At 48.2% G+C, this 13571-nt stretch overlaps 1 protein-coding gene across 1 annotated transcript in view; it reads left to right on the plus strand.

Moving 5' to 3' along the window:
- LOC134013697 (cGMP-dependent 3',5'-cyclic phosphodiesterase-like) overlaps window positions 1-13557 on the plus strand; it is a 15753-nt gene extending 2196 nt beyond the window's left edge. Inside the window, exons 2-31 of the mRNA XM_062453357.1 lie at window positions 152-213; window positions 4817-4906; window positions 5144-5235; window positions 5384-5493; window positions 5629-5684; window positions 5802-5861; window positions 6021-6171; window positions 6373-6425; window positions 6517-6591; window positions 6896-6937; window positions 7026-7094; window positions 7205-7335; window positions 7626-7737; window positions 7849-7888; window positions 8060-8123; window positions 8210-8291; window positions 8816-8990; window positions 9281-9393; window positions 9807-9884; window positions 9990-10112; window positions 10232-10302; window positions 10404-10526; window positions 10819-10906; window positions 11031-11078; window positions 11624-11698; window positions 11783-11882; window positions 11998-12110; window positions 12296-12334; window positions 12448-12554; window positions 12665-13557. Coding sequence (XP_062309341.1) covers window positions 5448-5493; window positions 5629-5684; window positions 5802-5861; window positions 6021-6171; window positions 6373-6425; window positions 6517-6591; window positions 6896-6937; window positions 7026-7094; window positions 7205-7335; window positions 7626-7737; window positions 7849-7888; window positions 8060-8123; window positions 8210-8291; window positions 8816-8990; window positions 9281-9393; window positions 9807-9884; window positions 9990-10112; window positions 10232-10302; window positions 10404-10526; window positions 10819-10906; window positions 11031-11078; window positions 11624-11698; window positions 11783-11882; window positions 11998-12110; window positions 12296-12334; window positions 12448-12554; window positions 12665-12869 — 2439 coding nt within the window. The 5' untranslated portion in view covers window positions 152-213; window positions 4817-4906; window positions 5144-5235; window positions 5384-5447 and the 3' untranslated portion in view covers window positions 12870-13557. The remainder of the gene's footprint in view (window positions 1-151; window positions 214-4816; window positions 4907-5143; window positions 5236-5383; window positions 5494-5628; window positions 5685-5801; window positions 5862-6020; window positions 6172-6372; window positions 6426-6516; window positions 6592-6895; window positions 6938-7025; window positions 7095-7204; window positions 7336-7625; window positions 7738-7848; window positions 7889-8059; window positions 8124-8209; window positions 8292-8815; window positions 8991-9280; window positions 9394-9806; window positions 9885-9989; window positions 10113-10231; window positions 10303-10403; window positions 10527-10818; window positions 10907-11030; window positions 11079-11623; window positions 11699-11782; window positions 11883-11997; window positions 12111-12295; window positions 12335-12447; window positions 12555-12664) is intronic.
- Window positions 13558-13571: the final 14 nt, after the last annotated feature.

Raw genomic sequence — 13571 nt, forward strand, 5'->3', positions numbered from 1 at the left:
GATCACATGGTCGAGATAGAGAGACGGGGGTGAAGGACTGGGAGAGAGAAGGACCCACTTGAACCAACACGGGAGATAAAGAGCTAAGGAGCGAGTGGAGCCGAGGGAGCATGCTTCAGCAAGTCCTCACTGCACTCTTCCGTTTTTTCAGGGGCGGACGGCAGGTGCTCCCCGCCTCTGGAGGAGGAGGGTGTGCACTCGGACGCGTTGCAGGTAAGACTCCGCTCCTTCCGTCGGATCTATGCCTCCTGTCTTCTCTCTCAGCGTTTCCACAACAAGGGAGACGACCGTGTTTCAGCCTGACCCCCCCCCCCCCCCCCCATCCCCCCCCGTGTCCCTGGCACTTTATAAACAACAGGGACCGGAGCCGGTCAGTTTGTGGATTCCCCCGGGGTTGTGTGACGTTTCTCTCCTCTGTCGCGCTCAGCTGATTTGCTCGCGGCCGCCTGGAACTCCCAAGCAGCAAAACAGCAACTTGTTGTCCACAACTCGCGTTTCTGGTTTTGCCCACGGGTCCAACCTGTTTGGCGTATGACAGACAGTTTGTGCAGCCTCCCCAGTGTTTTACCGAAGGGCCGGCCCTCTGCTCGAAAAGGCATACTTTCACATACCTGTGAGATGGGGGCCAGGAAAAGAGAAAAGTCTCCTACTTTTCTGGTTTATCTCTCCCTGACTTCCCCTGTCCTGACGCAGCTATTTCGGGAGGATTAATGAGAAACTCCTGTCAGCCTCGTCTGACGAGCCCCGAGTTACGAAGAAGCACAGAGCAGGACTGAGCGCTGTCTATATTTGGAGGTGTGCAACGTTGTGGGGGGGGGGGGTGCGGACTGCAGTCCTGCCTGAGTCGTCTCTCCCTCCCACCAATTAGCCATGTGTTTGCCGATTGGTTGACGGGCCACGCTGGCTTGTTGTAGCCCAGTAGGCCCCGTGCAATAGTTTCGATAGCAGCGGCCGGAGAGCAGTTTCTGTCTTGGGATGTTTTACCGTAGTATGTAGCGTCTGATAATCTGTGTGAAAAGCAGGCTGTAGAATGACAAAGCTTGGGTATTTGACAAGGATATTCTCCCGCTGGCGTTGGAAGACAGTGTTGACACACAGGCTATTTGTACACGTCTCCAAAGAGGCACACATGAAGTGCCACAGCTGAGGCGATTTCATGTCGATCCACGAGCTAATGAGAATGTTCCAGCCAGGCCTTCTCATTAAATCAGTCGTTTACCTCAACGTTAAAGCTGGCGTTATTTACAGAATGACCGAACTTCTTTCTGTTAATAGGAACCTCCTTCTGTCCCTTTCAGAGACTCTGACTGTTGCTTTGGTTTGGAATCCTTGAGACCCCTATATTTTGGGGTAGAATTGCCCAGCTCAGATGGCTCTAAATTTCCCTTTAAAAGAAGCTCTCCTGTCTGAAGTCCCCTTGTGGGATTGGCAGTGTCACTGATGCACGGTAATTGTGCACCGTCGGGCCTCTTGTCAGGAAGTAATCTTCCCGACAGCGTCCTATCACGGCAGAGCTGACAACTGTGAAGCAGCCTCGCAAGACTTTTCCCAACCGAATCATCCCCGGGCCAATGACAGGCGCCCCCAGCGCGCCCCAGGCTTCACATCTCCTGAATGAGACACCTGGCTCTTTCCACACTGTCAGTCAGCTCTGACGCACTGTTTACACAGAGCATGGGGCTCGAAGGAAGTGGAAGACAACTGGTGTGTTGACCAACGGGGGTCCGAATACACGGACAGCTGAATCAGCATGCTATGCAGCTGACCTTTGACCTTTCCTGTGTCCTCTATGATCCGTTTGGCGTCTACGGATACCAACTGTGTTTGTGGAAGTTCTAGACGAGCTGAAGTCTGTTTGTGTTCAACTGAATCTGCCCACTCTGTTTCTGCAACTCTGTTTATCTGGTTTGGGATATGTGCCCAAAAATCCAGTTGTGTTTATATCTACGCGTGGAGGGGTGCTTTATCTCTCTCTCTCTCTCTCTCTCTCTCTCTCTCTCTCTCTCTCTCTCTCTCTCTCTCTCTCTCTCTCTCTCTCTCTCTCTCTCTCTCTCTCTCTCTCTCTCTCTCTCTCTCTCTCTCTCTCTCTCTCTCTCTCTCTCTCTCAGACACACACACAGCAATCAGATTTCCAATCTAATTTGATTACTACTGTGTGCAGAGGATGTCTCATAAATCGAATTGACTCCACTCTGCCAAAGGAGACCAGGGCTCTCACCCTTGCGCCATAACAACCTCAGAGGCTGTCAGATCTGGACACACCAAATCAGGGTTGGCCAGGTGTTTAAGCTCCTCTTATCCCCCCAGGCCATGCATCTGCTCTCTCTCTCTCTCTCTCTCTTTCTCTCTCTCTCTCTCTCTCTCTCTCGCTCTCTCTCGCTCTCTCATGTTCTCTTTCATTGTGTTGATTCATTGAAAGCCATCGTGTCTCCAACACACGCAGAAGGCTGGACGGATGAGACGAGTTAAATCAGACTATCTGCCGAGCTAATGAATTGCAGGAGGCAGCGGCGTTGACTCGCGGTGACGGTGGAGAATGTTCCGGCGTGCCAGAGTTCCACTGTTGTTATTTCTAGGTGATGAAGGACGTGTTTCCTCGCTCGTTCATAATGTTAATCTCTCACTGTCTCGCGAACCCCATGTAGTAACACATTACTCAGGACCAAAGGCATGCCTGGCTCTGCTCCCTTCACGAAGGGTCGGCGAGAAGATTCGCTCGACGTTAATGTCTGTTCTGCACCTCGGACAAGTGGCCAGGTTTTTGCCGAGACGCGAGAGGTGCAGTGTGTTGTCGAGGCTTCCGTCACATCTAAGTGTGTCCTAGTTTACCGCGTCCCAGTCTTGCCTCAGTTTGTGTATCAGAGCCTATTTCAGACGTCGCACTCTTGCCCCCTTCTGATCCATGGCCTATTTACTGAATAATATATATATATATATATATATATATATATAATAAACGCACACAACTCTCCCAAGAATACTAGACAAGAGCAACACACACAAGGTGATCCAAATTGCCTGCGCGACTGCCTTGTGAGTGGCAAGAAGCACAACCAGTTCATTCTCAGGCGAACAGGGTCTCCACTAAAGGAGCAGATTGTGTGGCAAGCTTTAAAAGTCGCCCCACTTCTGTCTACAGGACAAAGTCTGAGTACCTTCTCAAGATAAACCATAAAAGGTGGACCAATGTGCGTGTGTTTGTGGATGAGTATGTGGGTGTGTGCGTGTAGGAGAGAGGGAGAGGGAGGGAGGGAGGGAGGGAGAGAGAGTGCGATAAAGAGATCATGTTTGTTGATTTGATTTAATCGTTCTTGTCTGGTCTTGTTCACTCTCTCACTCGTCCCTGTGAGGGCAGGGGTTTGTCAGAGACCTGTTCAGGTCAGCTAGTACTGGTCATTTGTTTTTTGTTACAGGGAGTCCCTATGGTAACATGACCTCTTTTCTCCCCAAAAATATTATATATAAATATAAACATTTTTGGGCCATTAATCAGCGTTGTTAACATAGTCAAAGCTTAGCAAGACACATTTTTTATATGGAAAGGAATTATTCACTTGTCTGTCCCCTTTGACTTGATAAGCTACAAATAGGCATTTTAGGTGTAGATGCTTTACAGTAAACACGTATGTTAATCCAGCCTTAGGTTCGACCTTTATCAAAGATGGCTTTGCAGGGACACTCGATACCTCCCAGTCTGTCCCAGCCCTCTGGGGGAATTTGCGTACATCTGTCTCTGACGTCTCTCTTACGCACAAACACATAATGTGTAGGTGTGTTTGTGTGTACGTCAGTGTTTGCGTCTGTGTGTTTGTGTGTGTGCCTCCGAACCCAACTTCACTGTTGAGATCCAAACAGAAAGAGTATGTACCTTTTTCTGCCTGTAAAGAAAACGTCAGCCTCTGAGTCGTATGTGTACACAACATTCCTCACGACACATTGTAAAACAGGTAAACACCAGGTGCCATGCAAGCATGTGCTATCATACAGCATGGCACCCACATGACGCACTATTTCACAATCAACACAAATACTGGAGGGCTATGTTTGCTCTTCTCATTTACCAGCTAATCACCACTTCAAGCATGTTTTCTATTAACCCTTTGATTTGGTTGTCATAGGCTACTGTGAAAGTGTGTGTGTGTGTGTGCACATGTATGTGTGACACTTATGTCATCATATCACTATATCATTGTTAATCATTCTTAGCCTTTTGTTTGGCACTACGGCCGAAAACGGACACAGGTCCAAGGTTTATGAGATGCAACAATGAATAATCTCACAATATAAAAGCAGCAAGCTCCTCAGGGCGTTTGATGTGTGAGTAAAGATCAGAGTCGTGTCCACGTTGATGAACAAACCACTCGGCCTTTGTTTTGAATGAAAAAGGGAACGTAGCTATATTCTGCATATTATCTTAAAACCTTCCAATCGATCATACACAGTCAATATTTTACTCAGAGATTTTAAAGTTGAGGTTTTCTTCGTCATTTTTCAAAGACCTTGGGATTGCTATTCTCCATATCACTTTGCAGTTCAATAACTGACAAGCCTGCTAATAAGATACGGGCCTAATATTCTGCAGACGTGTAACATTATGTCTCGGCGAGTGTGTCGCAAGTGTCAACGGCCTGGCTGTATTCTACAGTGCATGTGTCTCCAGTGATCATAAGCTACTGGAGAGACAGTTCTGTGTGAATAACAGTCAGAGCCCCGATCCTCCCTCCAGCCCTCATGCCCTTGTAGCGGTGTGCATCTGGCACTTGTGGGTCCAGATATTGAATATTGCTCATGGGCCTGCATCGACTTCGTTTCCCAGGATGCACTGCTTCGGCTGGCCTCGGTCGCCGACTCGGCGTCGCTGCGGGACGCCATCAGAGAGTCCCTCCTCGGTGTCCTCTCAGCACCGGTGCGTATCCCCGACTCTTAATTTAATCAGTGTGTTGTAACAGAGTGAGTTTTTTCACCGAAAATGAACGGATGAATAGATACTTGGGAGTCGGGATCCATTCATGTTCCTTTGGATCCAGTCGTCCGTACCGATGCTTAGTGCGGATGGTGTGTTTTAAAGGGTCTGTGTCCAGCACGGTTTTGCTTTCGGACTTTGTCTTGACTGTTGACCTACCTTACCTGCTCTTTCTCACAGGGCCGTGTGTATGTGTACCTAGCGGAGGCCGAGTCTGGATGCTTCTGGTGTGAAAATCCTCCGCATGAGCTGCAGAAAGAGGGGAGGTTCAGGTAACCCGACCAGAAGTGACATTTCACAGCTCCTATTGAGCGAGACGTGTTTTTTTTCCCAAGCTTTAACGAAAGGAAATATTCACCCTCCCAACTCGTGCACACACACACACACACACACACACTCTCTTCTTCTTTCCAAACACAGAGATGTGGTCGTCCAGCAGAGGAGGGTGCTGTACGAGGGGTTCCTTCCCTCAGAGCTGCAGGACATGCAGGGACAGAATCTCAGCCCGCCACTGCAGGAAGACAAACCAGGTGTGTGTGTGTGTGTCCCCCCCGTGTGCGTGCGCGGCGGGGGCACACCTGCCCCCCACACGGTCTTTGTCTTTCGATCCGATCATTTTGCCCTTTCTAACCTCCGTCATCCTTTCGTCTCTGCCTCCAAACCAGTACTTGTCATTCCCATACCGGACCAGGATCTTGACGCAACCTCTGCACTCCTTGTGGTGAGTTTGTGCCGGGAGCCACCCCATGATCTACTTGAAGACCATCTGTTTTTTGTTTGTATTTCACTAACAGACTTTAACCCCAAATTTTTTTTAATTTTTTTTTCTTCCTGAAAGCTTTGCTGCACCCGGCCCACTGAAGGCCAGGAACAAAATCTCGACATCTTGGAGAAACACGTATGACTCACGTCTCTCGTGGCCGAACTCAGAAAAAGCTCGACATGAATCAAACTCATAGCGTGGCCATGTTTGACCTTTGGGGCCGTTCTCACAGGATTGTGAACAGGGTTAGACAGGTGTTTCACTGTTGGATAATGCTCTGTTTGTCCCTCTCAGGTCACAGTTGCCTGTAGGAGGGTCAGGGCTCTACAGGGTCAGACAGGCCCACAGAGGTCAGAGGTCATCAGGTCCTCAACCGTGTCTCAGACGGTCGCCCCCAAGGATGTCGACAGGAACGCCATCGACCAGCAGATTCTCAGACTATGTGGTACAAGACATTTACCTGCCTCGATCTTGATATTGTGTGAAATACATATATATATATTTGACTTATTTGGGAGAAGTATAAAAGTAAGTTATCTGTATTTCTTTCTTCATTCAAGTTTGTATTTGATCATTATGACCTTCTGTTTGCATGTTTTTTTTTGGTACTGCACTGTTACATTATAATTTTTTATTTATTCTGCAGGCGATCTGTATGACTTAGATGCTACCACTCTCCAGCTAAAGGTCCTCCACTATGTAAGCTCTCCCCCCTCCCTTCATTTGAATGTAACGATCGTTTGGGGCGTTTGCCCACCTTTGTTGGACTAAACGAGGCGTGCGTTCACAGCTGGAGCAGCGGACCCAGTCCCTGTGCTGCTGCCTGCTCCTCGTGTCCGAGGACAGCCAACAGCTGTTCTGCCAGGTACGCACGCCCGCCCGCTCTCCCGACAGACACGCCGCCACTTCGACCCCCCCCCCCACTCACGCACGCTCCCAACGGGCTGAAATGTAGACGGGGATTCAGGTGGCTGAGCGGTTAGGGAATCGGGCTAGTAATCCGAAGGTTGCTGGTTTGATTCTGGCCGTGCGAATGACATTGTGTCCTTGGGCAAGGCACTTCACCCTACTTGCCTCGGGGGGGAATGTCCCTGTACTTACTGTAAGTCGCTCTGGATAAGAGCGTCTGCTAAATGACTAAATGTCAAATGTTTTTCTTTTGTTGCCAGGTGGTAGGGGACAAGGTTCTGGACCGAGAGATCAGCTTCCCTGTAAGTAACTAGTCCTTTCCTCCCTCGTAGAGTCCTGTGTCCTCGCCGCTAGAGGTGCTTGAAGCCCGTCTGTCTGTCGATCTCTTAGCTGACGTTCGGCCGACTTGGACATGCCGTGGACGAGAGGACGAGCGTCTCCCTGCAGGACGTCACCCCAGTAAGCACACGTCCAGCTGGCGGCCGCCGCAGCCTCTTAGCAAAGTCGCGCGGAAAGGTCGACGTGTCGCTCGGGCGCCTTCGCCCTCTCACCCCGTCCTCTCCCTGTAGGCTGAGCATCAGCAGTTGAACGGCACTCTGGGATTCGAAGTCCGTTCCATGCTGTGCGTCCCCGTGGAGTGCAGGGCCACCTCCAAGGTGGTGGCCCTCGCCTGCGCCTTCAACAAGAAGGGAGCCACCAAGTTGGTGCTTTGTCCCTCGATACGTTCAAAAGTACAAATGACACTCACTGAGAGATATGTGTTCGAGGTGTCCTTTTACATTGGGTGCGTGCGTGTGTGTGTGTGTGGTGGGGGGGATGTGTGTGTGTGTGGTGTGTGTGTGTGTGGTGGGGGGGATGTGTGTGTGTGTGGTGGGGGGGATGTGTGTGTGTGGTGGGGGGGATGTGTGTGTGTGTGTGGTGGGGGGGATGTGTGTGTGTGTGTGTGTGTGGGAGTGCGTCCGCACTTGTCTGCTTGCATCTCCTCCTCAGACACACAGAGGCAGATGAACGCATCGTCCAGCACTGTTTCCGCTACACGTCCTCTGTGCTGACCAGTACGCTGGCATTCCAGAAGGAACGCAGGCTCAAGTTTGAATGCCAGGTGAGAAAATCTACATTTATTCCCATGTCGCTGACCTCGTTTTTGTTCAATAAAGTTTTTTTCCGTATGGATTTGTATGCAGCAACTGCATCTATTTCACCGTGTACCTAGGCCCTGCTTCAGGTCGCCAAAAACCTCTTCACACACCTGGGTGAGGGATGTTTGCATTTAGCCGACACTTTTATCCAAAGCAACACACAACCTCTTGATCTGTAGTCAAACGCTCTACCATTGAGCTAAACCTAAGTCGGCACAGTGCCAAGTAAAGATAGGGATCGATCTTTGTTGGTAAGAATCGTTTTTTGTTTGCTTGTTTCTTTAGATGACGTATCAGTGCTGCTAAAAGAGATTATTGCAGAAGCACGGAGACTCACCAGTGCTGAGATGTAAGTCAGGATACGTTTACAATATTAATAACTAGAGGTGGAACACCACCAAAGCCTCTGTTTTGACTCCAACTCCCATGTTCCAGTTGCTCCGTGTTCCTGCTGGACCGGTTCAGTCAAGAACTGGTTGCCAAGGTGTTTGACGGAGGAGTGGTCATCGACGAGGAGGTGAATGTCCCTCCTAACTAATTCCGCTCCTTCATGTAGAAATGTACAATACTGTGGAAAAGTCCTAGACAGCCGAAGATTCTGACCATGAATATTGTCTTAACCCTTGTGCTGCCTTCGGGTCACATGACCCAAAGGTTCATAACGAACCATCGTTGTGTTTACCCAATTTTACCCAATACAAAAACAAATAAAAATAATTTTCTTTTAACCTTTGCAATGTGGGGGGTCTGAGACAACCCGACGGTTAAAAGAAAATGCTTCACTTTGTTTTTGTATGCGGTAAAGTTGTCGCAATACGACGGTGGGTCACAATGACTGATGGGTCAGAATGACCCGAAGATAACACAAGGGTTAAATGTTTATTCTTTTGTGTTCTGTATGTGGCCAGTATAAAAGAGAACATTTATTTCATTATTTCTTCAAGTCTTTCTGCTTAACTTTTATATTTTGTGCACACAGTGTCTGTGTGACAGTGTAGGGTACAGCTGGTTTTAACGGTGTCTGTGCTCTCCTGGTCTCAGACAGAGCTGCGTATCCCTGCCGACCAGGGCATCGCTGGCCACGTGGCCACGACGGGCCAGATCCTGAACATCACCGACGCCTACTCCCACCCACTCTTCTACCGCGCGGTGGACGCCAGCACGGGCTTCCGCACCCGCAACATCCTCTGTTTCCCCATCAAGGACGAGCATGGAGGTCTGGCTCACAGCTCCGTTCTCTCTCGCTTTCTCCCCCCTCTCTCTCTCTCTCTCTCTCTCTCTCTCTCTCTCTGTCTCTCTCTCTCTCGCTTTCTCCTCTCTTTCTCCTCTCTTTCTCTGTCTCTCACTCACTCACTCACTCACTCTCTCTTTCGCTCTTTCTCTCTCTCTCTCTCTCTCTCTCTCGCTTTCTCCTCTCTGTCTCTCTCTCTCTTTCATTCTCTCTCTCATGCTTCCTCTCTCATATTCACTCTCTCTCCCTCTCCCTCCCCGGTGCTCTGGGTCCAGTGGTCATAGGTGTGGCCGAATTGGTCAACAAGACCAACGGGCCGTGGTTCACCCGTCTGGACGAGGACCTGGCCACGGCCTTCTCCATCTACTGTGGGATCAGCATCGCGCACGTACGTGGCAACCTTCCCCCACATCACCCTCCACCCCCTATCTCTCTCTCCCCCTCCGCGATCCCCATCGCGTCTGCTGTCATCCTCCATCGCTCTGTCATTCGCGTGCCTGATATGAGAGAATGTTTTGAATAATGGGAGTCAGATGGCTGAGCGGTGAGGGAGTCGGGCTAGTAATCTGAAGGTTGCCAGTTCGATTCCCGGCTGTGCCAACTGACGTTGTGTCCTTGGGCAAGTCACTTCACCCTACTTGTCTCAGGGGGAATGTCCCTGTACTTACTGTAAGTCGCTCTGGATAAGAGCGTCTGCTAAATGACTAAATGACTAAATGTAAATGTAAATAATGTGAGATTTTTAAAAAAACTTTTGGAGGTTTCAATGCTTGAGGCTTCTACCCTTTCATCCTCCACCAGTCCCTCCTGTATAAGAAGGTCGACGAGGCCCAGTTTAGGAGTCAGCTAGCCAATGAGATGATGAAGTACCACATGAAGGTATCCCAGTCTGTCTACCTCTGTCTGTCTGCCATATTTATCCCAGTAGGTTTGATCCCATTCAAGTGTGGCCAGTCCCAATGACCTTTCACCTTTGTCCCTCAGGTGTCAGAGGAGGAAGTGACACGGCTGCTGGTTTTGGGGCTCCAGCCCGTGGCCGACATCCACCCCTGCTTCTCTCAGTTCACGTACACGCCCCGCTCCCTCCCTGACGACAGCACGCCGCTGGTAGGACGCCACACACACTGTCACCCACTCGTGTGTCATGTCACGCAAACACACACCCAACGTGTCTTGGTTGTGATTTTTTTTGGTGTGGGATTTGTCTGTGTGGTTGTGTGTACAAGGCTATCATGAGCATGTTCGAGGACATGGGCTTCATCAATACTTTCAAGATCAACATGCGGACGCTGGCAAGGTGAGGGTTCCTCTCACGCGGTCAAACTCGCGCATGCTCCCCCCCCCCCCCCCCCCCCCTCGGGCCATTCGTTCACGCGTCCTGGTTCTCCGGTTCTCCAGGTTCTGTCTGATGGTGAAGAGAGGCTACAGAGACCCTCCCTACCACAACTGGATGCACGCGTTCTCCGTCTCCCATTTCTGTTACCTCCTCTGCAAGAACCTGGAGCTCTCCAATTACCTCGAGTAAGAACAGGCCCGCATTTGGAGCCAGAGAAACTGGAGCTCAGTCTTCATTTGTTTTCATGTGATCTGGCATACGTGCATACACAACATCCTACAATCATTACTTATAGCGCACACAGGCTCTCGATGGCGAAAAAAACCAACTGAGGGACCATTTACAACCATGAAATCGTATGATAATAATAATAGATAATCAATAATAGTGTGATCAGTGTTCATGTAATAATGTAGCACATGGGGATGATTGAGTCATGCGCTGACTGGCTGATGGATCGCTCTTATTTCCCGTCAGAGACATAGAGATCTTCGCACTCTTCGTTTCCTGCATGTGTCACGACCTAGATCACCGAGGCACAAATAACTCCTTCCAGGTTGCATCGGTGCGGACCTTTTCCTTCAGCACACGACAGCAAATACGAATTACACACCTCATATATACATTTACACTTTGACACGCCCTCATAACTGCCCAGGGGGCAATGTGCTCGATCTGTTTATCCTTAGAAATCTGTGTTGGCTGGTCTGTACAGCTCTGAAGGATCTGTGCTGGAGGTAAGTTACATTACAGTACATTTTATTCATTTAGCAGATGCTTTCATTCAAAGCGATATCCAAACATGTAGAAAGTACGGCAGAAGATTAAGGATCAGAAATGTATAGTTCTATTCAATATTGCTGTGGTTATAATCAAGGAGCAGTCTTTTTTTCTAGCCGCATCGAAAAGTAACCACATCTCAGTTACCAGGCGTAGTGAAACAAAGAAAAATGAAAACGTGAAATTGAGGTTACCCAGTCCAGTCCATTTCCTGCATGTCTCCCCCCCCCCCCTGACATTTCTTGTCTCTCTTCACCGTATCCATCCCAATAAAACTGAAATGCCTCTTTAAAAAAAAAAAAAGGGTTCACGAATCAAGGGTTTTCATGTCGGGACTTTTAATCAGAACCTTATCCTGGGGCAATGTTCATGATGTATTCCTTTCAACAAAAGGCATGCCCCAACAGGACCTAGAAATCAATTGCCACTTTGTTGGCCCCCCTTTTTCAGTACAGTGTCTCTTCAACCAAACCACTGACTTTGAATTGACTCGTATTTGCAGCGGCATCATTTTGCTCAGGCCATCGCCATCCTCAACACCCAGGGCTGTAACATCTTTGAGAAGTTTTCCAGAAAGGTCAGTGGATACCAGCATTGGAAGGTCCAGATTCTTTTGGAATCCCAACACTGATTTGGATGATGTTGCCCTGTCTCTGGTTAGGACTACCAGCGGATGTTGGATCTGATGAGCGACATCATCTTGGCTACAGACCTGGCTCACCACCTTCGGATCCTCAACGATCTGAAGAAAATGGCCGACAGTTAGTACCTGATGCGCCCTTTTCCTCAGTGTCTTAATGTTGAATATACGTCTCCAGTCATCTGTATTTTCCTCCCCTCTCTGAGAATAGTCTTGCCGTCTGCTCTATCCTCCAGAGGGTTATGATATTAGTGACCCGCAGCATCATAACCTGCTCTTGTGCATGATGATGACCTCCTGTGACCTTTCAGACCAGACCAAGGACTGGAAAACCACCTGGAAGATTGCAGTATGAAGCTTCTTTGAATCCTTTATGTTAATAACTCATACTTCTCTCGATAATTGTATTCCTCCTCACGTTTCTTATCTGTGTCTTCTCACATTATCTTGTTGTTTATTCACTCCATTCTTATTCTTCTAATTTATTGTTTTTTTTGTATTTTTTGTATTTTTGTTTTTATGTTTCTGTCACAGGGACTTATTTACAAAGAATTCTTCTCTCAAGGAGATCTGGTATGTATGCCATGGATGGAAAATCACAAAAACATTCCTTTTTTTGGTCTCGCCATAAACCTTCCTAATATGTTTGTGTCCGTGTGTGTCGACCCCTGCCTGTGTGGCTCTAGGAGAAGGCTATGGGTAACCTCCCCATTGAGATGATGGACAGAGAGAAGGCTTACATTCCACAGCTTCAGATCGGCTTCATGGAACACATAGCCATGCCCATTTACAAGTAAGAACTCCACCCAGACAGGGAATTTAAGTATTATCTTTTTTTTTTTACACAGAATGTGGCTGTCAATGTATTTCCTTTGTTATGTATATTCCCTCTCCTTGCTTTAGACTCCTACAGGATATGTTCCCCAAGTCCACAGAGCTGTACGAGACAGTGGCCTCAAATAGGGAGCAGTGGGCCAAGGTCTCTCACAAGCTCAACATCAGAGGCCTGCCTGCCAATGACTTCCTGGACTTCCTGGATGAGGAGTTTGAACAGGACGTGTCCAACGGTCAGGATGAACAGGAGGAACAGGGTGGTTCATCAGCGTGAGGAGGACATCTACGGTGGCCCACAAGCCCAAATTAGTGAACAGCACAATTAACTGTTTTGACAGAAAGGGACTTTTTGACCTGGGAGAATATATGATTTTTCTTTACTCCTTTTTAAGAATTTCTGTTGCCATGAGTTTGACCTTGTGTGAATAATAGCAGGTATTGAGGGTTATCAGGTAGCGCGTATTGTACATAGTGAATTAAACGTTACAACAGCTGGCCCTACCTAGTTTGTATGATTTGCCTTGAACATGAAAAAACTGCTGGATTGATATTTGACATTTTGGCATGGCATTTTGTGTATGGTACATTACACTGGGAATTTACACACTGTACTTTATATGTCTGAAATCACCAATGTACTGTAGTTGCTATGTGTAAACGAGTCAAATGAGAATTTCAGCATATTTTTGTTCATCCACTTTCCTCCAAAACCTTATTTTCCGTGTTTGGTCTAAATGTGCAGGATTTGGTGTTCACCATTACCATGCTGCTTCTGAATGTGACACTTTCTGAATAGCATTGGACTATGCATCTGTTTAGGAATATGATTCTCATTCGAAATGTTCTGTATATGTATTGTAGCTATATGTACAGTATATTTGCATTGCACGATGTTTTTGAATTCGTTCTCTTTACCATGGTGCGGATATTCACCTGTGCATAAGTAAAAGGTTTTACACTTATTTTAATGCGTATG

The sequence above is a fragment of the Osmerus eperlanus genome, chromosome 27 (assembly GCF_963692335.1).
Source record: "Osmerus eperlanus chromosome 27, fOsmEpe2.1, whole genome shotgun sequence".
Taxonomy (NCBI): Eukaryota; Metazoa; Chordata; class Actinopteri; order Osmeriformes; family Osmeridae; genus Osmerus; species Osmerus eperlanus.